Raw genomic sequence first — 25,369 nt, 5'->3', positions numbered from 1 at the left:
AAAAATAAACAATAATTAATGCAAGCCAAATTATACCCCCCCCCCCACACACACACCCAAATAAGCCCCAAAAAATTATGAACTGGAATATCCATGACCATCGACGATGTTGTTTGGCCAGGGTTTGTCGACTTAACCTGACTGTAGTATGATTCATTTTAATACTGCATTTCCTAAAAATGTAAGCGTATGCCAAAAAGTCAGGGTTTGGTCTTTGGTCTTTGTTTTCAGATCACGATTCGGTTCACATCGGGTACTCCAAGACAAACCATAAACAGTTTATCTTTCCTGACGAGGTTGAAAATGAAACGTAAAAATTTAAAACCACTAGCAGTAAATACTGCTTCAATTTCATTTCTTTTTCAGAAAGTGCAACGTCAACTGTCTTACTTTTAGAAAATGCAATACTTTGTAATGTGCAAAAGTAACAAATATATACATTTATTTGTTTATGCTGCACGGATTTTGACTTTTTCAAACGGGTTTTCCATACCGCCAAAAGCGTCTCGCTAGCCAAGATGTCCGCCGGCCAGAGGCCGAGCTGCACTTTGTTTGTTTATGGAATAGACGTGCGGCTAGAGCGTCAGGTAATTACACTTCCTGCCCCTTTCCTAATATTTCCGTGTGAGAATTTGGTACTTCTTGTATACCGTCCTCAATGTTCCCGCTCGGGTCTGAAATTTCCATTTTCCAGAACTGAGGCGTGTTTTTTTTTTTTTGCGGGATGCGCTACAGTTGCTACGTTCCAGATCCGCTGCTGAATCTAATCCGGTTAAACATGAGCCAGTCGTGAACTGGAGGAAAAAAAAAAAAAATAGCAGTGCATCACTTATAATTATCATAACTTTAGTGACTTTGAAGGGGACCCAAGGCCACCTGGGTCAATCAAATCAACTGGAATCCTCCGATAAGGACCTGGGAAGGTCAACAATAAATTACAAAGTCACGTCTTAATCGAGCCGTCCATCTGTAAAAAAAAAAAAAAAATATTACATGCTCAGCGGACTTTTATGAGACCACCTGGCGCAGATACCGTCAAACGTCATCAAGTTCTTCAACCCGTACTCTTTCAATTTCAGACCTTTATTTCGCTGGCAATCAATTCCACTTGGTTACCGATGATTGCGTTTCCATGAGAGCGGATTCACGCGGCTCTATTGACGCTGAAAACTTTCGGTCACAGATTCCTCCCAGGCCGAGCGATACAGACGTGTTTATTTTGATTTTTTGATGTTGTTTTTTCTTCGTCGCCGGCTTCGCAGCAAATTGGTTTTATTGGTCTAACCGAGGTTTGCCGTTTGTCTCGTTTCCGGCTGAATTGACGCTAAAGGGATTGAAAGACGTGCGAAAAGACAGACAGTATCTGACATGTCGGAGGTGCGCCGCTGGGAATTTGGGATGTAAAAAAAAAAAAATAATAATAATCGATAAATAGCGGCGTTCGCTGGGGGAGCAGTGGGAGACAAAAGCGGCGGTATGCTGATGGCTTTGTAGTGCTTCGAATCGCTAACGTATTCATCCAAGAGGCAATGATAAACCCTGTCGCACGTGCTAAATGTTGATTTCCTGCCTCAACGGTTGATTAAAATGATATTAGTTACCCACAGTGTGAAGACATCAGCGGTGAATCTTTTTGTAATCCCATGTAATTGTCTCAGATAGCGAGATCATGTTTTTTGTTTGTTGTTGTTGTGCTCTGAACTAATGTTGCATCGGGAAACGTCACACTTGTTGTTTACGATGTTGGACCTCACAAAGCCCCAGTAAGACGCAAACAAAATGTCATGGCTGATGACCAGAAGTATTTGTTTTGTACGCAAACCCCTCATATACATACAGTAACTCACATTTGAAAAATGTACAGGTGTGGTCCACCAGTCACGCCCGCAGATATAAAGTCGCAGGCGTGTGTTCTGTTTGTAATTACGAGTGTAGCCCTTTAAGAGCGGAGGGGGACGGTGTCAGGTAAACTAGGAAGTAGAGGCTGAGCAAGACCTCGTTGATAGAGACCGTGTGCTTCTGTGTCAGGCAGTGGTTCACTGCGCTGTATCGGCTGAGATTGTGCGACAAGTGCGCAATTACGCGGTGGCGCAGCTTAGAGGGAACATTGGTCAAGACTGCACAAAATAAGCCACATCTTTCAACGTAAAGATATATATATTTTTAAAATAAATAAATAAATAACACATTAATAAATAATAAAGAAACAAATATGCAAATAAATAAATAAAAGTTGAGATAGGATTATTTCTACTCGTAACAAATTTTACGCGTGTGATTTGACTGTGCAGATTTGCGAGCGCGATGGCGCTAGCGTCGGCATGCTAACGCTAACGCTAACACTAGCGCCGCGCTAACGGGGTCGGTTAAAAACAACATACCGGTAAAAATCAGTGAGACACGGCAGGGCCGGACCGGGAAAAGTCACTTCCTCGGTACATATGTTCCACCGGTCTCACTCTTGCTTTTTCCCCTCGAGTGCCCCCTTGCGGCCGTGAGGAAAAAATGCACAAATTAGCCGCATCACCGCATTGAAAGCGTGTGGAAAAGAGTCGCGGCAGAATGGCCGGAAATTACGGTACATCAAAACCTTTTTGTATTTATCATTTTTGTCATTTTTTTCCCCCCTCTGGTTATGGCCTCTGGTTACTTGGAGTTCCTTCAAGATCAGACTTTTTACTTGTTTGGTGGTCTCCTATCCTAATCTTCTATCATCCTATCCAACTTTTGTTCTGCTGCTTACTTTTTAAATTCCGTGGCGCGTATTTTTTTTTTTGGTGCTCTCAACGGCCTAAAATCTTGGCAACAAAAAGCAGCAATGAAGCATAAGCTGCTTTTGTGTTTCCTCTTCTTTCCTTGCGGTCTTGCCCGTCGGTGATTATATGTACACTTATGGATGTCTGAGGAACATCGAAATCCCAACCGCATTGCGGTTTTCTCTCCACTTTATTGTTTGGGAGGATATTTGGGATTATCGTTTACCAAACCGTGATGATCTGCCGTCTTCGTTCCGACTCAATTGAGGTCGCGGCGATTGACCGCATGTAAATGAAACGTGCAATTAAAAGTGTTTGCTTCCAGGATCCGGACACAAAAGCTTTTGTTCGTCCCAGTTCAGCGATATCCAAAAATCACAAATGAGGAGGGATGAAAATATGACTGCAGGCACCAAATGGCTCCCATTATAATAATGACATGTTTACTCTCCAAGTGTATTTAAGAGTACCGTAACTGCAATGTGTGCGTGTCGCCTAGTTGACCACAAACCCCCTTAATGCATCCTGACAGTTGGGAGTGACGCCGAGGCTTAGTGTCGCACTCCTGCAGCGCATTTGGATTGTTACTTCATTTATTTACTCGTTAAAATCAAGTTTGAATTATTATTTCGGTGCATCACATCGATGAGTTTACGCTCAAGTTCATGCACATTTTAGGAGTTGACGCTAATACTTCGGATTTTTCATACTCATTGTATAAAAGTGTATGAAAAAACATCCATCCATCCATTTTCTTAGCTGCTTATCCTCACGAGGGTCGCGGGAGTGCTGGAGCCTATCCCAGCTATCAACGGGTAGGAGGCGGGGTTTAGGGTACACCCTGAACTGGTTAACAGCCAATCGCAGGGCACGTCGAGACAAACTGCCGCGCTCACAATCACACCTATGGGCAATTTAGAGTGTCCAATTAATGGTGCGTGTTTTGGGGTTGTGGGAGGAAACTGGAGTGCCCGGAGAAAACCCACGCAGGGACGAGGAGAACATGCAAAATCCACGCAGGCGGGATTGAACCTGGGACTTCAGAACTGTGAGGCCAATGCTTTCCAGCAGCTGAAAAAAAAACATTTCCATAGTAAATATTTTGCTGACCCCCTAGTGGTCGCATTTAGTGCAACGGAGGTCTCGAACTGGAGTAAAGTGACCTGACGTTGCTCACTGACCTCGTTTGCTTCTTTAATTTTGCAGCCAAAGGAGCCGTGATTAATATTTTACCTGATTAGCATCCATCTCCGACGCGCCTGACTTGACGTGGACGGATAAGCACGTAGCGCACGTTCCCATTTCGACTTAATTAAAGGTTCTTCCCTTTAACGGTGACATCAAGGCCCCCCCCACCGTTGGCGCTCCGGTCAGGCCAATCCTGTTGATGACTTACAAAGTAGCATTAACACACCCTTTCTTCCTCTCATTTTTTTTTTTTTTTTTTTTTACGTTGAAAATGATGAGCTTTTTGCGAGTACCGCGAATTCACAATTCGTGTCAAGTGAAAGGGACGTTGGGATGGAAAACTCAGATGGGTTGCAAGGTCACTTTTAGTACTGTGCAGGAATCTCTTGATGACGCCACCCTCCACAGACACAATTTATTGGAGAGACTGGTTACATGTTGCGGTTCGTGCTGCTGTTTCGGTTAGCAATATACACCAATCAATGCGGCTCCTCTCCTTCCCTTTAAAGGGGAAGTCTACTCATTGAAAAAAAACAATGTATCAGATTGTCATTGGTACTGTAACTTTCAAATTAAGATTTTCACCAGATATCATTTAAGGTTGTTTATATCGGCAATTTTGAACGTTCCCGGTCGCTGACATTTTGGCGACCTACGTGCGCGATGTGACGTGTCGTGTCGAACGGTTACGTTCCTACACAGTTATTTTCAGCGCCGATTTCTCCGATTTCTCCTCATCTGATGAAGAAATAGAAGTATCGGTTGATCGGGAAGACGGAGGAATACTTCCAAACAGATTTGAACCTGTGGCTGTTGAATATTCTGATGGTTCTTCGGACGGGAACGACGCAGAGTCTGACTACTCGGAGGCCTACACACGGGACATAAGTGCATAAACAAAGGCCAGAGTTCGCTCGCTCGCAGCCGGCTGCCGGACGAAGCTGGCTCGCGGCATTTAAGTATCCCTCCGTCTTTGCGATCAACTGCTATTTCTTCATCAGATGTGGATAAATCCAAGAAATCAGCACTGACAATAACCGTGTAGGAACGTAACCGAGCCTCATGACACGTCACATCGCGCACGTAGGTCATGTGACTCGCCAAAACGTCAGCGACCGGGAACGTTCAAAATTGCCGATATAAACAACCTTAAATGATATCTGATGAAAATCTTGATTTTAAATGGTACAGTACCAATGACATGACCTGTCTGATACATATTTTTTTTTCAATGAGTAGACTTCCCCTTTTTAAAGGGAAGGAGAGGAGCCGCATTGATTGGTGTTGAATGAAGTGCCGTGCAAGTGGTCGCCCGCTCTTGGATCCGGCTGGGCTACGCCGGTCTACGAAATTACCAACACCAGTCCAACCCGTCCCCGACGCACAGCCGAGCCGCCTGCTGCGCCGGGTTTACGCCGGCCAATGAAATAATGATAAAAATAATGAGAAAAATAATGTTTGTGTGACTGAGATACTGAGATTACATTTACTATCCTCGGTAGCAGACGTGGGACTAATTCACACGCAAGTCTCAAGTCACAACTTTCAACAACAACTGAGATTATTATTTATTGAATTTCTTGCACTGAATGGATTTATAGTTGTTTTAAACTTACAAATTTACCTCCACTTAAAATTTCTGTGCAAACTACGCTGCGTAGTTTGTTTTGACGGGTTCTTAAGAGAGCGTCATTAAACGAAAGACAAGACAAGTTTTCTGTTAGTCAAAAATAATTCGATGTGTACTTAATGAGCTAATGGAGAAAGGAAAAGATTCCTAATTAAAGGAAGAAAACGTGACAAAAATGTTGCCATCCTTCAAGAAAATCGAGGGGAGCGAAATATGAATTCTTCCCGTGTCCTCTTACTTTAATCAAAACACTCGGTCGGGTTTGCTTATTTATTTTTAAACACTCGCTCCGAACGGTCATCATTAGATTAAATGTTATGGTTCACGTGCCGTGGTCTCGATTTTAAAAACACAGCGCAGACAATTTCATCACGCGGCTGACGCGCCCGATGACATTTTAACGGTGACACGTTCGGACGCATTCAGGGGTATGGATATTATATTCATCTGTAACTGCTCACCATTTGGACTGTACTTTGTACTGCTGAAACGCATTTCCATCAATGACTTTTGTTTGTTTTGTTTATCGCTGTTATTGTAATACAGTGACTTGTTTTAAGAATGCATTGAGCAACAAATCGAGTGACTTTTGTAGTCTTATATCAAATGTCTGGAGAAAGACTTTCTACAGATAAAATATTCAACGCTCCCCTTCTAGACTGTAACTGCAAATTGCATACCTGTCAACTTTTCGGAGCGCCAACCTGTATAAACTACCCAAAAAAAAAAAATCCTTATAGAGACCAAAAAATCCTTATAACATACCGAAGAAAATTATATGTCAAAATAACGGAGGGGGAAAAAAAACAAAGTTTTTCAATGATTTTTATAGTAGATCTCCATAATGATAATATCTGAAGTTAATGTCTAATTCTACTGAGTAGAACGATCAAAAAGATGTTTTTTTTGGTTTTTTTTTTTTTTTTATCAGCCAGGCTACAATACCTCAGATATTTGTAAGAGAATCGGTGAAGGGAAAAGATAAATGTTTTGAAAGATTACATATCTACTGAATCCCGATGATCAATTCCTTATTTTTAGTGAATAAACTGATCTCTATGATAAGGCTAACAATAAGCTATAGATGAACTCACTGACATTAGCGATTGTTCCCAAGAAGTCATTCTCAATCTTAGTCAATGGAACGTCTATCTTGACATAGATATGACACCCACGTGGTGAAAACACAGCATTCAGTTATATTATTGTCAGCTGTTATAAAAACACGACCATGAGCTCGAATGCTAGCGAGAGAGCTACAATGTTAGCTACAATAATCCCATGTATTTGTAATGAGGCCCAGGCGGCTAACTAGCGAGCTAGCATAACTAGCGTTAGCGACGAGCTTAGTCAAACTAATTTGAGCCACAAATGATCACAGTCAAGATAAAAAAATGACACTCACTTTTTGTTGCAGTCAAGTAATATCCCCGTAGAGCTCCTATCTCGATAGATCAGCGTCACCAATGGCGTATCGTTAACGATTTGATCGATTGTGACAGGTAGCCGAGAGCCGGCCAGCAGGTCCTCGGCCGAAGCCTCCGTGTTTCCCGTTGTGAGGTGTCCGGCTCGCCGGTGCTCGATCCGGGCCAAAGATTTACCGGAAAGTTACCGGAAATGAAAGTATTTTGCTAATCTAAATCAACAATTTGCCGCAGTGCTAAACATCATGCCTGCTGCGACAAAAATCTTTGGCTACGTTTGGAATTCCCCAGCTTCGGGTTTTCCCCACAATAGAGTAGACTAGCGCCATTCTGGGCAAAATAAAACGGAAATTTTTCAGAATCCGTATGATTTGTGATAAGATTCACCACAAAATCCGTATGAACGACGGCTAAACCGTACGAGTTGACAGGTATGAATTTATTCTACCTGGCCATACACGAAGGTTTGAACTGACAACAGACATTTAGAGGCGTAGTCCAAAGAAAGCTTCCCCACGATCCGTGAAAGCCTTTACCCAGAAGTGGTAACAAGGCGTCGGACACGCTTAACTATTTTTGGCCGCTTTGACCAAAGTACTGTAACGCGGCGTGTTCTTCGCTTTGTGGTCTGACCTTGAATGTGCTGAACATTCAAAAGCATCACGGCGACTGTGCAGTTTTTCGGGGTCGGAGGGAATTATTTCGGTGTTTTTCTCGCCTGACCACCCGCCGAGGCGCTTTCGGTGTCTAGACGGCTGTTTCTACGCAAATGATAGTCTCGGTTTAGGGGCTTGAGTCACCATCGAGCAGATCGATGGTCGCTAACTCCCCCAACCCCCCGAGATTAGCTCAACTTGTTTATTGTACTGTATATTTATTGTTTTCCGTGTTTTCTCCGGAAATTCCGGCTTCGGCCTGGATTCCGTCCGGCGTGCCCTGCGATTGGCATGCAACCAGTCAGCAAATTATGGAAAAAAAAGAATCTGTCCCTAAATCTGCTTGTCTGTGTTTTGTGGGACCTGTACCGCCTGACATAACATCAATCAAAATATGTAACATGTTATTTAGAAACCAATAAGAAGGCAAATCAAAATAAGTAATGTATTTATTGTATTAAAACATTTTTGGTCATTTTATCACAACAGTATAGTCATAAAAACAAGAGAATAATATAAATAAAAAACAAATGTGATTTATTTTTAAATACTTAATTTGAATGATTTTATTTGATTTATCAATTTAATTTTATAGAATTTTGCTTAGTTTGTCGCACATAGTTGACAGTCAAACTAACATAAAACGACAAATGAGTCAACATTTTATGCATTAATACACCAAAATGTTCAACCAAGCCAAATAATTTTAGTAAACAAAAGTCGACTCGTCCACCGCAGACGTTAATGCAAGGCAATATAAACGTTAATGGAAAGGAGGACACATATTACTGTAATTATAAATTTGCTACTTAATTCGTGGGCAGCATCCCATTTTTGGCACATAATGATTTTCACGCATTATATCCTTCAGTATAATAAAATATTTCAGTGTTTTAATCTGAAGGCATAATTTGGCATCGGGAGAGGATAACACATCGGTCAAAGTTAGCACGGAAAGGCGCACCGCATTATAAGGCACATAGAATAGACGCTACAATAGAGGCTGGGGTTACGTTATGCATCCATTAGATGGCGCTGCGCTAAAGGCTCAATAGTGATCCATGTATAATTATGATTATAAGACGCACTGCCAGCTTTTGAAAAAATTAAAGGCTTTTAGGTAGGCCTTGTAGTGCGGAAAATACGGTACATTTCCTTCGCGTATCACAAGTTGCTACTATTCGTTGTCCTCATGTAAAATCCGGCTATTTCCTCATTCTGCGGCATCCCATTTCTATTCGAATTCTCGATAGATTTTTTTTTTTTCAGACAATAATGATTGAAAATAGTGAGGTTGAACACATATGAGTAGGTTTGGTTTGTTGAAAACTTTACATCGCTGAAGGAAGGAATCCGTTTGAGACATATGAAGGTCAGTGTTGTGTCAGCTCATTGTTGGACTGAAAAACGGTTTGAGTAGAGGGGAGGGGGGGGGGGGCATTTGCTCTTTGTGACATTAAATACTCTTTCGACAGTAGGTCGTGGCGTGTGACCCGCCAGGATTTGAGCCATAAAGAGAAATTGTTCGTGAAATATAGGCCGGCGACATCTTTCAAGATCCACAATATGGAGCAACGCGGCACCCACGTGAATTAAAATGATAAAGCAGCCCGCTTTTTTCAGCACAGTGCCATCTGCTGGAACTGTCAACAATTGTTAATGGCTTTCTGTACGCACCATCCATTTTCCGTAGCATTTGTTCTCATTCGGGTTGGGTGTGAGCTGGGGGCTGGGAGCTGGGGCCTATCACTTATGACTTTCGGCAAGAAGCGGGGTACGCCCTGGACTGGTCGACAGTCGATCGCAGGCACATATAGACAGAAAATAACCCATTTATAACTCTGGATCTGGAAAAAAAAATATCCGCAGGAGGTTCAGAGACGAGAATCGAACACCGAACCTCAGAAATGTGAGGCAGATGTCAAAATCAAAGCTCGACATAGATTCCACTTTTATGCTGCTTCGAGATTCGTTTTAAAATAAATACTGCATTGTATCAACTTTCTTTTCCACTCCGTATGTTCTTGTTTTTTGTACTTAAAAAACAGCCATGTGTCAGACAAGCTTCTCATTGAGGGGAAACACGCTGAAGCTGGCAGTTAGGTGGTGGCGGTGTGGTTGGGGGGGGGGGGGGGGTTGGGTCTGGTGGGGGCATGTGGGATCCATAGCCCAGACCTCGTTTTTGTGTAAAAAAAAAAAAAAAATAGCCGGGGATTGCGGTCTGCGCGTAAAATAGCATCATCGGGGGAAAGCGTGCGGCAGCTGTTTTGACATCTGCGGGTCATAATTAAAATCGCGCCGTGGGTGTCGGCCTCATTTGCATAACTAATGCCAGACTTCATTTATAGGCTCATATTCGTTTGCATTGTAGTCAAATAAATATATATATATATATATATATATATATATATATATATATATATTATATATATATATATATATATTTGCATATATAGATATATTTTTTTTTTTTCATAGGCAGTTCAAACATATTTTGGTCTAATTTAGCCCCTGTCAGTATGTAAGCGGTCTGAACTCAGGGTGTGTGATCAGGTGGGGGGGGGGGGCGGGGGGGGGGGGGGGGGGGTTAACCATATGTCCGCTCGTCCGTCGTCAATGTGTGCCCCCACGTCTGCTCTTTGATTGCAGGAACTTAATGGACGGCGTGCGCAGTTTCGGTTTCATCCCAAGATAGTTATTAGTGGTCAGAGTTAGGCAGATGTTTTCAGTCATGACGAGACGTAAAGGGAAATCGTACGCCAGAAGTCGTGGGCGGGGCGGAGGGGGAACGTTGTTGACGTTGTTATCAGAGGCCTGTGGTCCGACGTTCTGCTGACAATCATTTTGTCCCTCGCGGGATACTGTAGATGTTATGACTTGAGGAAAAAAAAAAGGGCGGGGGTAAAAAAAAATCTCGATAAAGAACAGGCGCAGTCTGAACATTTTGTTGATGTTCATCTTCGAGTTAAATTGGAAAAGTGCTATATAATATTGTCGGCGGTTTTAAAAATAATCATTTTTATCCATCCATTTTTCTACCACACCAATTGGAAACTCTAAATTGCCCCTAGGTGTGATTGTGAGTGCGACTATTCTCTGTCTGTATGTGCCCTGCGATTGGCTGGCAACCATTCCAGGGTGTAACCCCGCCTCCTGCCCGTTGACAGCTGGTATAGGCACCAGCGCTCCCGCAACCCTCGTGAGGATAAGTGGCAAAGAAAATGGAAGTTTTCTGAATAGTTCTCACAAATTAGTTTTCAATACAAAATTGGGCAACACGGTGACTCAGCTGGTAAAGCGTTGGCCTCACAGTTCTGAGGTCCCGGGTTCAATCCCGAACATCCCTGTGTGGAGTTTTGCATGTTCTCTCCCCGTGTCTACGTGGGTTTCCTACGGGCACTCCAGTTTTCTCCCAAATCCCAAAAACATGCGACAATAATTGGACAGTCTAAATTGCCCCAAGGTGTGATTGTGAGTGCGGCAGTTTGTCTCGACGCGCCCTGCGATTGGCTGGCGACCAGTTGAGGGTGTACACCGCCCCCTCCCCGGGATAGGCTCCAGCACTTCCCGTGACCCTCGTGAGGATAAGCGGCTAAGAAAATGGATGGATCGGAAAAATAATCACGTGCGGTATTTCATTCCATTTTGCGAATTACGAGTTAATGCGACACATTAAAACATAATGACGCGACATTAATGTTTTTCCCTTTTTCAAAACACACCCAGCTGCCGCTCGCCAGCATGCGTCACGTTATTTCTAATAAAGATCTCCCTGTTGGAAGCACTCAACATGCTTCGAATGCCATTATTGTAAGTCTTAATTGCATCACGGGTGGAAAGTGGACAGCAATGCGTGCCCTCTGCTTGACCCCCGCCCCCCCCCCCTCAGCATCCGCTCATTTACATACGACACTCGTGTGCGCCACTTTTTTTTCCTTTTAAAGGGCACTTTACACGTGAACGCGCAACGCCGCTTTTGTACAAAAGTTATACGTTACTCCGCTTTTGTCTCCCTAGATGGGTACTGCTCACCGGAGTGGGATGGCATCGTGTGCTGGCCCGAAGGCGCTTCGGGAAAGCTCGTGTCCACCTCGTGTCCGGAGTACATCTACGACTTCAACCACAGAGGTAAAAAAAAAAAAAAAAGTCTCAGGATTCCTCATTGTACCTCAGATGCAGCAACGGTATTAGCCGAATACCCCAAAATACCACATTTTATTTGATTTCAATTTGGACTAATGGGCCTCTTAGAACAACCCGGAACGGCGTACTATATAACTTCAACCTGACCCCCCAGGGGTGTAAACCGCACCATCCCTGAGTAAACTAACCCAGGGGTGTCAAACTCATTTTTCTCGCGGGCCACGTTGTGGTTCCGGTTTCCCTCAGAGGGCCGTTATGATGTGAAACAAGACAAATATTTAATCGTCTCATCGTATTTACATCATCAATTTATGATGTACTTTTTGGAATCAGAAATCAAGGGAAATGTGTTTTTCAGCTCCAGTGACGCCTCTGTTCTCGAACGGCCCCGTTTTCAAATGAAAATTTCGAGATTTTTTTTTTTGAACGAAAATCGCTACTCGAACGCCCTCGACAAAACCCGTAAATAACATATTGCGCGCGGTCAGACTAGCTGACCCACGACGCGCTTTGTGAATTTGAACCCCCCCCCCCACAAAAAAAAAAAACCCGGAGATAACATCGTGCGCGGCGCAAGCAGTTGACCCACCCACGACGCGTTTTGTATTGTCAATTCGAACGCCCCGCGAAAAAAAAAAAACGGAAATGAGCACAGCAAAATATTGAATATACTTCATCTACACGCCCATATTTTGTAATACAGTAAAGCCTTTGTTCTGGAACATCCCCGTTTTCGAACAAATCGGTTTTCGAACGGAAATTTTGTGATTTTTTTGCTTCTGTTTTCAAACGAAAATCGGGACTCAAACGCCCCCGACAAAACCCGGAAATAACATATTGCGCGCGCCCAGACTAGCTGACCCGAGACGCGCTTTGTTGTGAATTCCACACTAAATAACATAATGCGCTCGGCGCAAGCAGCTGACCCGCCCACGTCGCGTTTTGTTATTGTCAATTTGAATACCCCCCCCCCAAAAAAAAATGGAAACGACGCAAACAGCGCACTTTTGTGGGCCACATAAAATCACGTGGCGTGCCGGATCTGGCCCCCAGGCCTTGAGTTTGACACCTGTGCTCTGACTTCATGATATTGGAGTAGCGAAGAATACACTGCAAAGTTTAAAAAAAAAATAATAATAATAAAGCAATTCAGCTATTTTCAACTTCTGTAAATTGGTTCAGAGGCTGATTGGTAGCGAAGTGACTTTAGAACTGCTGTTCTGATGTAAAACTCAAATTCCTGACAGCTATATAATTATAACCTGCTAATTTTAGATGTATGGACCAAATTCTTTGCGTCCCATTATGTAAAAAAAATGAATAAATTATAATCAAAATGAGCCCTCTATTCATAAAGCAGAGCTCATGGAAGGTTCCGGAATATACCTTGATCATAAACGTGTGGCTCATCTTATTTTTGAACACCCAATTCCAACGAAACAACCGACGTTTGTGATCACGCGGCGTATATTCCATTTTTTATCATAAGTTTGATCAGAAGCTGCCACGCGGAGCCTCAGGTGCCGTCCTAATCGTTTCATTTGGCATCGGAATTGAGTCCGTGGCTTTCGCCGCCTCTGTGTTGATTTTAAATATTGAACATCTTTCAAATTTACAATTGTCTGGTCCCTGACCTTTCTTCAAGCGAGCCGGGGGAGGAAAAACATTTCTAATACGCCCCCCACGCCGCAGAATCATCTTTCGGAGCCGTTCAACGATGGAATTATTTTGACTTTGATGCGAAATTAGACGTGATTGTCGATATTTGTGCATTGTTTTGCTCAGAAGACCTCGTCCACGCTCTTTTCAACGTCTCGGCATTTGCCGCCGTTTATCGCGGTAATGCTGGCGAAAAATATTTCCCACAGCAATGTAAAGAAATAAAAGATAATTAAGGCTTGTGTGCTCACTTCAGGGCGAGCGTACCGCCGGTGTGACGGCAACGGGACTTGGGAGGTCTCCACAAGCAACAACAAAACGTGGGCCAATTACAGTGAATGTGCGAAATTCCTCTATCATTACAACCAGAACCAGGAGAAGGTACGTCTCACCCTTTGTCCGCTTTCTGGGATGATCATTTGGGAATCAAACCTCATTGTGACCTGTACTGATGCGTTTGCCATTTTGTGTAGTTTGTATCGGTTATCTCGTAAATATCTGTCAATATCTTGTGTTTGGCCACTGCTTGGATACGTAGGAGCGGCCGCTGATTTGCGGCGGTCGTGGTCGTCTTGCCGAGCAGTACTTTAAAGTACAGTAAAGTAAAATACTTTCCCCACCTCATTAGTGTTTATTTAAAGTTATTATGCACTTTTGTTAATTAAAAAAAAAAAAGGTTTACAAGGCTGGGGGCCGAGTCGCTACAAATACGGCAATGCACTCCCAGCCTGGCGTACTCTACTACTGAAGCATACATTTTAAGCAAAAAATACATATATTTCTGAAATCATTTTATTATATAAAGGACTTAAACTATACATGTATTTCTACTATCCAGTTTATTATCAGGAAAAGTTTTTAAAAAATGCTTTAAAAAGCCAATTTTTTTTAGGCTTGGAACACATTATTTCTTTTTCCATGCATTGTGATGGGAAACATCGATTTGGTTTTCGAACAATTCACTTTTCGAACCGTTTTCCGGAACAGATTGTGGTCGAGAAGCGAGGCACCACTGTAGTCGTAATGGTCATTAAGTATAATTGTGTTTAAGTGGCCATCAAGTATAATTGTATTAAATATTGCTAGTTAGAGCAACTTAGCATACTCGTTTGCTCCAATCACGGAGCGGAAATGGAAATGGTGACACTTGCGCATGTTTTATTCTTTTTGGACCAGTTCCATGATGTCGTCCGTGACGCAAATATGAAAAGCCATTCATTTACATGCAAAGTTACATTCATGCCAAAGTTGCATTTTTGTGATGGGAACATAATTACATCTTTTTACTGTAGCTGTATGACTGCAACCGCTGATGTGGCAGAAAGCTTTATTTATCCATCCATCCATCTTCTGTACCGCTTGTCCTCACTAGGGTCACGGGTTTGCGAGAGCCAATCCCAGCTGACTTTGGGCAAGAGCCAGGATACACCCTGCACTGTCTCGCAGATGCTATATTAAACCAGTTTCAAAAACTTGGGTAACGCCAGTCTCTTCCGTGAAATCCTGATTTTAGCCATGTGATGGAATCTCGCTTTGTGGAAAACAAACTACTACCGACATGAGCCCAAAAGACATATTTCTTATATCCATTGAGCCATCTTCTACCGCTTTTCCGGGGCGCAGTTGCTTTAGCCGGGGTGCCCAGACTTCCCTTTCCCCAGCCACTTCATCCAGTTCTTCAGGGGGGATCCCGAGATGTTCCCAGGCCAGCGGAGAGATGTATTCTCTCCAGTGTGTCCTGGGTCGTCACTGGGGTCTGTATCCGGTGGGGCGTGCCCGGAACACCTCACCAGGGTCTGATAGGTATCTGGATCAGATGCCCCAGTCACCTCATCTGGCTCCTCTCAATGCAGAGTAGCAGCAGCTCGACACTGAGCCCCTCCCTGATGACCGAGCGTCTCACCCTATTTTTAAGGGAGAGCCCAGACACCCTGAGGAGGAAACTCATTTTGGCCACTTGTATCCGGGATCTTGTTCTTTGGATCACCACCCACAGGTTATGACCATAGGTGAGGGTAGGAACGTAGATCAACTGGTAAATTGAGCGCTTCGCCTTTTGACTTAGCTCCGTCTATAGCACAATGGACCGATACAAAGTCCGCATGATTGGAGACATTGCACTGATCCGCCTGTCGATCTCCCGCTCCGTTCTTCCCTCACTCGTGAACAAGACCCCAAGATACATGAACTCCTCCACTTGGGACAGGACCTCATCCCTCACCCGGAGAGGCCACGCCACCCTTTTCCGACTGAGAACCACGGTCTCAGATTTGGAGGTGCTGATTCTCATCTCAGCTGCTTCACACTGGAGGTCACGGTTTCATCAGAACCACATCATCGAGAGTAGAGATGCAATACTGAGGCCACCAAACCGGAGTCTCTCTACGCCTCGGCTGCGCTTAGAGATTCTGTCCATAAAAGTTGGGAACAAAATCAGTGACAAAGGGCAGCGTCGGCGAAGACAAACTGACTGGAAACGAGGCTGATTTACTGCCAGCAATGCGGACTAATCTCGTACACTGGTCGTACAGGGACCGGACAGCCCAGATCAGGGCGTTCGGTACCCCATCCTTCCCAACCTCGGTGACTTCAACCCCAGAGATTGGAGAGCTCTCCTCAGAGAACCCAGAGTCTGCTTGCTCATGGGAAGGCACGTCAGTGGAATTGAGGAGCTTTTCCAAGTATTCTCCCCACCGACTCACAACGTCCCGTGTCAAGGTCACTAGCGTCCCGTCCTCACTATACACAGTGTTGACGGTTAGCAGACAAATGAATGTAGTGTGTATTTTTTGCCAATTAAACGATGAATTGGGTTAAAAAATATGAAGAGTTTGTTTTCAAAACGAGACATAGGCACTTTTTTTTTTCAGATTTACGAAACTCGCGCCAAAATTATCCAGCTCCGAGTTTCGTAAATCTGAAAAAAAATGCCTATGTCTCGTTTTGAAAACAAACTCTTCATATATATTGGAAAAAAAAAATGTGATCCCGTGTATTCAAAAACGGGACATTACTTCAAATTGACCGCAGAAAATGCACAAACAAACTGATTCGGATTCAGTAACTGGTTTGTTCGTAGCAAGTCAAAGAATAGTCAAAAATGTCGATTATTGTTTTCCAAAGTAAAAGCAGATGTTTGGAAAATGTCTGAATTGATTAAGCACAAAGATAATCAGTCTGCTTTTTTGGAGGACTCGAGAAATATGAATATTTTCAAATGGGTGACTGAGATCCGAGGATTTGGACCATTTTAAGTGAAACTTTGTCCCGAAATTATTAATTGATGGTCAAAACAATCCCGATCGGAACGATCAATCGATGGATTGTCACCACATCTCTCGGGCAGTCATCTATTGATGGTCGGGGATGGAGTGAGGACAAGGAAAGAATGGCAGCAGCGGAATGTCTGCTATCGATAACCCGAATCAGACACGCTGTGGTCTCGATGCTTTATGCAGCTGCTGCTGGCGTTCGAGTCCGCAGCGGGGATCCGTTGATTTGCATTCGGGGTTATTGCCGTGCAGCCTCAATCTTTTTTTTTTTTTTTTTCTAGAAGGCTTTCTTTCATCCCACGGATGTTGCACCATGCGGACGACGTAGCGCGTCGCCGAGATCAGGCGGATTTCCAGCCGCGGCTCACAGTTGGGCGTTCAATTTCGCCGCAGGTGGTTGTCTGACGGGCTACAATTTGGGACTTTCGGATCGTACTTAGCGGAAAGCCTTTTTAAGAACTGCTTTATTTCATTCTTTACTTTGGACTTTTTACACCGCCGAATAGCGGCGGGAGCGTAATCTCACAAATTCCGTCTTGTCAGGCTTCAAACGGGAAACGACGGCAGTTTGAGAATGCGATTCAATCTGTCGGCGCCGTTTGACGAGATGGGGAAAGCAGGTACTGGCTCGGGGTTTTATTGAATTTTTTTTTTCCCTTTTTTTGACGTCGACTGGAAACAAAGAGATTTAGTGCGGGGGGGAAAAATGAACGGATATTGTTCAAATGTGGACGGCAGCTTTACAGATGCGCCAACGCCATTCAGCGTTATCGGTCATGTTGGGTATTACTGTTTTTGGAGCCGGGGGGAGGTGATGTTTGGTCAAGCTTTCGCGTGACAGCGTTGCGTTATCAAGAGTTTTTTCTATCTATGTTGTCAATTTTGAAAGATGCAATCAAATTCGCTTGCCTTTCTCCATCTGCAGCCAGCGGCAAGAACTCAATTCCTTCTCGCAATTTCTGTTTCCCGACCGGCGTGCCTCGCCGCGTTAGTGTGACGTGAGGGATCATCGGGTGTGCCGGTCAATTAGCCAATTCCGCTTAATTGCTCACAAGGAAGCTATTTGCGATAAATAATGCCTTTGTTCCTCTAGCTACAGTACACCGGTGATGTATCGTGAAATTGTAAAACAATGAAATGCTCTTCCAGTAAATGCCAGAAAGCAAAACAAGCAAGCAACGCGAAGAAAATGTATTTATATAGCGCATTTCACACACAAGGTAACTCAATGCACTTTACCTGATGAAAAGCATTCAAATACATAAATAAAAACATTTGAAAAAGTACGATTTAAACAGCTTTTAGTGGAAGAAATATCACGGAAAAGTGGAAGTGCTCTAAAACAAAAATGTGGGAAAAAAAATGACGATTTTCATCTGGCTTCTGTTGGCAATTTATTATTTTTTTTGCAGGATAATATCCAAATTCTGCTTCACCGTGTTTCCTTTGGACTCTGAGTGAGTCGATCTCAGAACCCTACTTGGTTTTATTCCGTTTGCATTTTTTTTTTTCATGTACGCAGGACCTAAAAAAAAAAGACTGGATAGCGCATGCACATCGACCGGTGTGTCAGCCGTCGGCCTTGTCGAGAAGGCCGAGCGTTTATCACCGCCGCGTGGAGGTGGAACGAGCAGGGAGGTGGTTTGGCCGTGATCCGCATATCATCGAAATATGGCTCGACTTCACTCGATTGTGAGATGTTCTCTTCTTCGGAAAGAGCTTCCGTGTCAGAAGGGGCGTGTTCGTCTCCCACAGTAGGGGCCACAGCGTGTTTTCAATGGCGAATGTCCGGGGTGACATCACGGGCAGGAGATGCAGCCAATGTGGCGACCACTTGGATGTCGAATGACTCTTCCGCAACTTTGCCCATGGATGACGCGCTCTCCGCTCATATTGATTTTTTTCGTACGGACATTGAAGTGAATGATGTGATGTGTATTTTTCATTACTACAATATCTATTTCAGAATGTTTATAGGGATAACACTTGACCTTTAAGTGTTTGTGTTATTGTGACCAACAGGACGTGTTTCACCGCTTGTACCTCATCTACACCGTGGGCTACTCCGTCTCGCTGGGATCGCTCATAGTGGCCGTCGTCATCCTCGGATATTTCCGGTGGGTCGCCGCTGTCTGTCGGTGTCTTTTTGATCAAGCTTTTGTTTTTCTTTCTGAAAAATCCAAGCTACTTTCCTCCACGAGCGACGTTCGCGCAATGTCGACGGTTCAAAAAAAATGCTGCCTTTGACTTTGAGCAAAAATGAGGCTGCTCGCGCCTCGGGGATCTTCCCCCGTCTGACTTTCGGGCACTTTGCAGGGATTACCGTCAACGCGTGAACGGTGCTTCTCCCTCCGCCCAAACGCAGAAAGTCGGCCGCATTTTGACTATCACCGAAGCGGCTGCTAATGGTCCGTCGCACCCCATTTTTCATGGGAAATGCCAGCGATGTTCATCAGACGCCCACATTAGATGGCAAAATGGAAAAAAACAAAAAATTGGTAATTAGCATCGCCCATCTGTCCAGGATACCTGCATCTAATTGGGGCTCATTGGGGCGAACTCCCTTTTGGAGGAGTTCATCAAAGTGCTGACCTTGGAATTGGCCCAAAATGGCAGCTTCGAGCCAAAATGTCTCCCGTTTCAATTCAGCCACAAGACTTTCTTTTTTTTTTTTGTGAACTGTTATTGTTTTGTTTTCTTTTGTTTTCCTACCCCAATTTTATGCCGACGGGTGAAACTGGTTTCGAGCGAAGAATTTCTGTAACACTCCTACCATATCAATTTTGAATGAATTCACAAACGTACGTGCAATATTGTTCAGATTTGGAATTTAAAGAGTCAAAATCCCCCGCGTTTATTTAATATTTGGTAGTTTTGACATTGTCTAGAGTTGCTTGTGATTTATTTAAAAAAAAAAAGTGGGGGGAAAAAATGTATCTATTACAATGTAACAGTGGCGGTGCGGTGGATCAGCTGGTAAAGCATTGGCCTCACAGTTCTGAGGACCCGGGTTTGATCCCGGCCCCGCCGGTGTGGAGTTTGCGTGTTCTCCCCGTGCCTGCGTGGGTTTCCTCCGGGCACTCCGGTTTCCTCCCACATCCCAAAAACACGCAACATTAATTGGACACTCTAAATTGCCCCTAGGTGTGATTGGGAGTGTTTATCTCCATGTGCCCTGCGATTGGCTCTCAACCAGTTCAGGGTGTAACCCCGCCTCCTGCCTGTTGACAGCTGGGATAGGCTCCAGCACTCCCCGCGACCCTCGTGAGGATAAGCGGTAAAGAAAATGGATGGATGGACGGAATTTAAAGGGTAAAATTCACGCCCACCCAATTATTTAATATTTGGTAGTTTTGACGTAGTCTAGAGTTGCTTGTGATTTATGAAAAAAAGAAGGTATTGTGATGCAACAGCTACTTATTGCAAGTAGAGTTTTGCCGCATCGATGTCAAGCGGTTGCAAACTGCGTCAGACCTGAAGGAGGAAAGAACGCTGGATTTCCAAAATGTCCACGAGCTGTAACACAACTAAAATTATTGCCTAAAAAATGAAAAAAAATGCACAAAAACATCCGAGGGAATTACAGGGTACATTTTTGTGTGTTTATTTGAAAATAAGATATTAAAATAAATCAACATTGCACTGATAGCTTAGCGTTGTAGCTGACTGACCAAGGCACGCGGCAGTTAACGACTTTTCACCAGAAATTATTATGTGTAATTATTAATGAATAGATAGATAAAGAGATCGTATGTGGTCGGGAGAACAACTTTAAAAAAATAAAAAATGAAAAAAATTCTCTTTCGTGCTTCGTAGTAAACCGAAAGAATAAATCACGATGAAAAGAAGCTCTTACATGGTCACGTTCAGCCCGCTGGTATTTTTCATGGCTCGTTAATGCAGTGCTGATTTGTCCGTCCTTTTTTTTTTTTGGGGGGGGGGGGGGGTCGGAGAGGCGAGAACAGGAAGTGTCAGGAATCGACACTCTGTTTACAAACGTTTCCACGCAAGCAGTCAGAAGGCTGCGGCGTCGCTCCCCACTGGCACCAGGCAATATGTGCGGGGCCAAATGAGTTTAATAAGTCCTCCCAGGGGCCCATCTGACATTCCGGCTGCGCCATTCCAGAAGCGCTCCGGCCACGACTCGCCTCAAACACGGCAGCTCGGAGACGCCCGGCGAATGTTTTCCCAAGCCGGGGGACAGGAGATATTTCACATTGATGTGCGGGTTGCTCGCGGGGGAAATGTGGGATGGATTAGTTGTCGCCCGCTGCTTCTGATCAATAGGCCGGCTTGTCAAATCTTTAGCTCATTAAACGCGCGAGGAATAATAAATTGTATTGGGATTTTGCGATATTGACATTGGGATCCGTGTCGCAAAAAGGCGACCTCTCCGCGGTTAACGTGCGGGCGGTTTGTTTTTGCGCATATTCGACCAATAAATCTTCGTAACACGTGTTTAATTGTTCGTTGAGCCCAGAAATAGAAAGGTTGTGTGCTAGAAGTTGGCTTGTGTCATTAAAAAAAAAAAAGGGGGGGGCGATTTAATGAAACTCTTTAATCTTACTTTGTAGTTGTTACGGTATAAAAATAATATTTGGTTACGCAGAACAGTACAGTCTACGACCGAGATCCGTTCCTACAGTAGCGACTTAACTCGGATTTCGACTCAAGTCGAATTCCACCATTAAAGTCAAAATACTTTGTATAAAAAAACAAATACATTGGAATAAAGAAGATGATGCTGACTGCTGAGAGGTGGACGGAGAAGAAGAAGGGGAGGCTGTGCTTAGCTACTGCCAAGGAACCTGGTCCTCAATCGACTCCATCTCGACAAAGTATCCAAGATGGTGGACGGGTGTTGTAAAGTTGAATCGTTTTAGGTGGAGGCCATCTTAACCCGCGGACTCCCTCCACTGTACGTTCTGGAATTCTGTCACACTTCCCCCAAACGTTTTCATTACTTTTATAAATAGCTGAAATCATAAATATACCATCAAACCCAAACTACGCCCTCTTTGAAACAAAATGTCTTCCGCGTCTGTGTGTTTCTAGACGCCTGCACTGCACCAGGAATTACATTCACATGCACCTCTTCGTGTCCTACATGCTGCGAGCCGTCAGCATCTTCGTCAAGGACGTCGTGCTCTACTCGGGATCCGCCCTGGACGATGTCCAACGGGTCACGGTGGAGGAACTCAAGTCCATCACGGAGGCTCCCCCGGCCAACAAAGCCCATTTTGTAAGTGCAAACTGAATACCAAAAAAAAAAAAAAAAAAAAAAACTCTACTAGACAATCAAGTAGTGTTGATCTCATTGTTCAAATGTGCTAACCAAAACAGCAGCACCCGTTGGGGCACATTGTCGGTTTCTCAGTTCAATGAAAGTGTGGAGACAGCCTCTTTAGCATCAATTTGAGTTAAAGACTTGTAGTACGTTTATGAAATCTTTTCATTATTGTAATGTTTTATAAAACACGAGAAAGCATGATGTACCGTAATTCCCGGCCTACAAGCCGTGACTTTTTTCACAGCCGCCGCGCTAGCATTAGCGTTAGCACCGCCACGTTAGCATTAAACTCTTTCTGTGCACCGAGGCTTATCAGGGAATTACGGTAATTTTCACTCGATGGACATATGAGTGGAATTTTGTGTCTGTACGTCGCACCTCTACAAGGCGGGCGTACGATTGCGCCTCAAGACGAGCTACGTGACATTTTTCTCAGGCCCAGTTTGCCTCGGTTCTTGCTCTTTTACTGATCTTCATCTATCTAAAGTCCAGTTTTTCTGAATACACGTTGTAATGCGGCAGTAATATTATCCATCCATCCATTTTCTTTGCCGCTTATCCTCACGAGGGTCACGGAGAGTGCTGGAGCCTATCCCAGCTATCCACGGGCAGGAAACGGGGTACACCCTGAAGTGGTTGCCAGACAATCGGAGGGCACATCGATACAAAGTGCCGCACTCACAATCACACCTAGTGGCAATTTAGAGTGTGCAATTAATGTTGCAGGTTTTTGGGATGTGGGAGGAAACCGGAGCGCCCGGAGAAAACCCACGCGGGCACGGGGAGAACATGCAAACTCCACACAGGATCCAACCTGGGTCCTGAGAACAGCGAGGCCAACGCAGTAATATTAGCAGCAACTGTTGAAATGAACTCCTTAATTAGCCAAAATATGGGAAATAGATACAGTACAAGTCCTTTGTTTCTATTTTTTCTTGAGCGTGTGTTGGCTATCGGTGCGGTCAAAAATAGAACAGAACGTCAGCCGTTATTCATGTGCACAGTAAACACGATTTAAAGAGAGGTGTGAAGCATCGAGCCTCGAAAGGAGGAAGTGGTTGGTCTCTTTTCTTCCCTGGCATTTCCAGAGTCGGAGCAAATAATATTTTGTCCGGGTGCCAGGCATTTACTTGAGCCCCGGCGCTGCTTGGCTCCCCTGACGCACTCCCACAACACCCCAAAAAAAAAAAAAAAACCCGTGTCCAAAACGACACTTTAAACTGTGTGCTTGTGAATGTGAATATCGAAGATAATAATCTGCCTCATGCCTTCGGTACATTTTCAACACCACAAAAAAAAAAAAAAAAAAAAAGCGATTCAACATGAAATGAGTTTGAGGTTCTTTCTCGCGGCGGCAGATTGGATAATTAAAAGCATGGTACATATTGTTCTGCGTCCTTAAGCAAGTGCATGTGCATCTAAATGAAAAATCTCCTTATGTAATCGACGCCTTCATCATCATCACCATCACTCATTTTATTCACCATTATTTTCCCCGACTTTCTGACTTTTAATACCCAGTTTTTGTACGAAACTAGTACAAGTACAACTACTAGTAGTATTGATGATTTTTCTCCTCCCACATCCCAAAAACACGCAACATTAATTCACTACATTAATTGGACACTCGAAATTGCCCCAAGGTGCGATTGTGAGTGCGACAGTCGTCTGTCTCCATGTGCCCTGCGATTGGCTGGCGACCAGTTCAGGGTGTACCCCGCCTCCTGCCCGTTGACAGCTGGGATAAGCTCCGGCACTCCCCGTGACCCTTGTGGGGATAAGCGGCAAAAATAATGGATGGATGGAACACATATGAGAAGATCGTATCCTTCTTCTAGCCGCTACGCAACATCTCGTCGCATCTATCCGCAAACTACTTTCACAACGATAAATATATGATAAACGGCGTTCAATTATTCCTCTGAAAAATATTTATTATTCCCCTTGTGAATTCAGATCAAAATGTGCGTTATGTATTTGTTTCCCGTGCACGTTTCCCCTTGTGAGCGAAGGGGCTCCGCCCTCGTTGTGGCTGGTTCAAATAACACCGACTCCGGAGTCAGGTGGAAAGATCGGGTTATCCGGCCTGATCTTGTTACCCGGGCTTTTTATGTCATGCTCAAAGAATGGTCCGATTTCAAACACGGCCCGGAATTCTCCGCGGGGAATAACCGTCATAATCCCGGATAATGCGTCGGTTTAAATAGATTCCGCTTACTGTTGTGTGGATTTCACAGTGGAGTGCAAAACCCCAACAGGGAGAAACGTGCAACATTAATTGGACACTCGTTTTTCTCGCGGGCCACATCGTGGTTCCGCTTTACCTCTGAGGGCCGTTCGGACTCTGAAACAATACAAATATTTCATCGTCTCGTCGTATTTACATCATCTATCTCTGATCTACTTTTGGAATCAGAGATCAAGGGTAATGTGTTTTGAACTATTAACTATTATATTATATTTAACGATTTAATGTGTTTTGAACTATTCATGTTTGGTAACACAAAAATACTTCTAATATCTATATATTATATTATAATATAACTTTATCATTTATGAGCCATGACAATGTGAAACCAGACCAGATCTGGCCCCCGGGCCTTGTGTTTGACACCTGTGCTCTAAATTGACCGTAGGTTTGATTGTGAGTGCGGCCGTTTGTCTCCACATGCCCTGCGATTGGCTGACGACCAGTTCAGGGTGTACCCCGCCTCCTGCCCGTTGACAGCTGGGATGGGCTCCGGTACTCCCCGCGACCCTTGTGAGGATAAGCGGCTAAGACAATGGATGGATGGATGGTTTCAACCATACTTTGACCTGTTCCTCACTCCTCTATGAATTACAATTGGAAAGATTTGATTACAGATTTTACAGAAACCTCACACAATTCTGAGCCTCGTACAGTACGTGTTCAAAATAAGCGCATTAAGATCAACAACTTCAATTTAAAAAAAAATATATAATAATAATAATAATTAAAAGTTGATAGTGTGACGGAAGTGTTATGCAGGCAATCTTGGTTTCGAAAGCGGACCTCAGTCGCTTTGGCCAAAAACAAGCGGAGTGCGCTAACTGGCTAACAGGCTAACCGGCTGGCTTCCCCTCCAACGAATCGTACGCCAGGGGCGTCAAATTCATTTTTATCGTGGGCCACGTTGCAGTTATGGTTTTTGTCAGAGGGCCATTATGACTGAAAAATCGTGAAAATCTTGAATTGACCCATCATATTTACACATATAAACTCGTTCCGGAATCAGAAATCAAGGCTAAATGGGTTTTTCAACTCTTGTTGATGTTTGCTAACACAACCAAAATGCTTGCAATATCTCACCGTCATCATTTATGATATGA

At 43.9% G+C, this 25,369-nt stretch overlaps 1 protein-coding gene across 2 annotated transcripts in view; it reads left to right on the top strand.

Moving 5' to 3' along the window:
- Nucleotides 1–25,369, top strand: part of LOC133511436 (parathyroid hormone/parathyroid hormone-related peptide receptor-like) — a 73,107-nt gene that overhangs the window by 42,947 nt on the left and 4,791 nt on the right. For both annotated transcript variants that reach the window (XM_061840354.1, XM_061840353.1), the window contains exons 3-6: nt 11,672–11,782; nt 13,713–13,837; nt 18,751–18,845; nt 21,784–21,970. In XM_061840354.1, the coding sequence (XP_061696338.1) occupies nt 11,672–11,782; nt 13,713–13,837; nt 18,751–18,845; nt 21,784–21,970 (518 nt within the window). The remainder of the gene's footprint in view (nt 1–11,671; nt 11,783–13,712; nt 13,838–18,750; nt 18,846–21,783; nt 21,971–25,369) is intronic.

Source organism: Syngnathoides biaculeatus, chromosome 13 (genome assembly GCF_019802595.1).
Source record: "Syngnathoides biaculeatus isolate LvHL_M chromosome 13, ASM1980259v1, whole genome shotgun sequence".
Taxonomy (NCBI): domain Eukaryota; kingdom Metazoa; phylum Chordata; class Actinopteri; order Syngnathiformes; family Syngnathidae; genus Syngnathoides; species Syngnathoides biaculeatus.
This window is presented reverse-complemented; position numbering and strand designations above follow the sequence as displayed.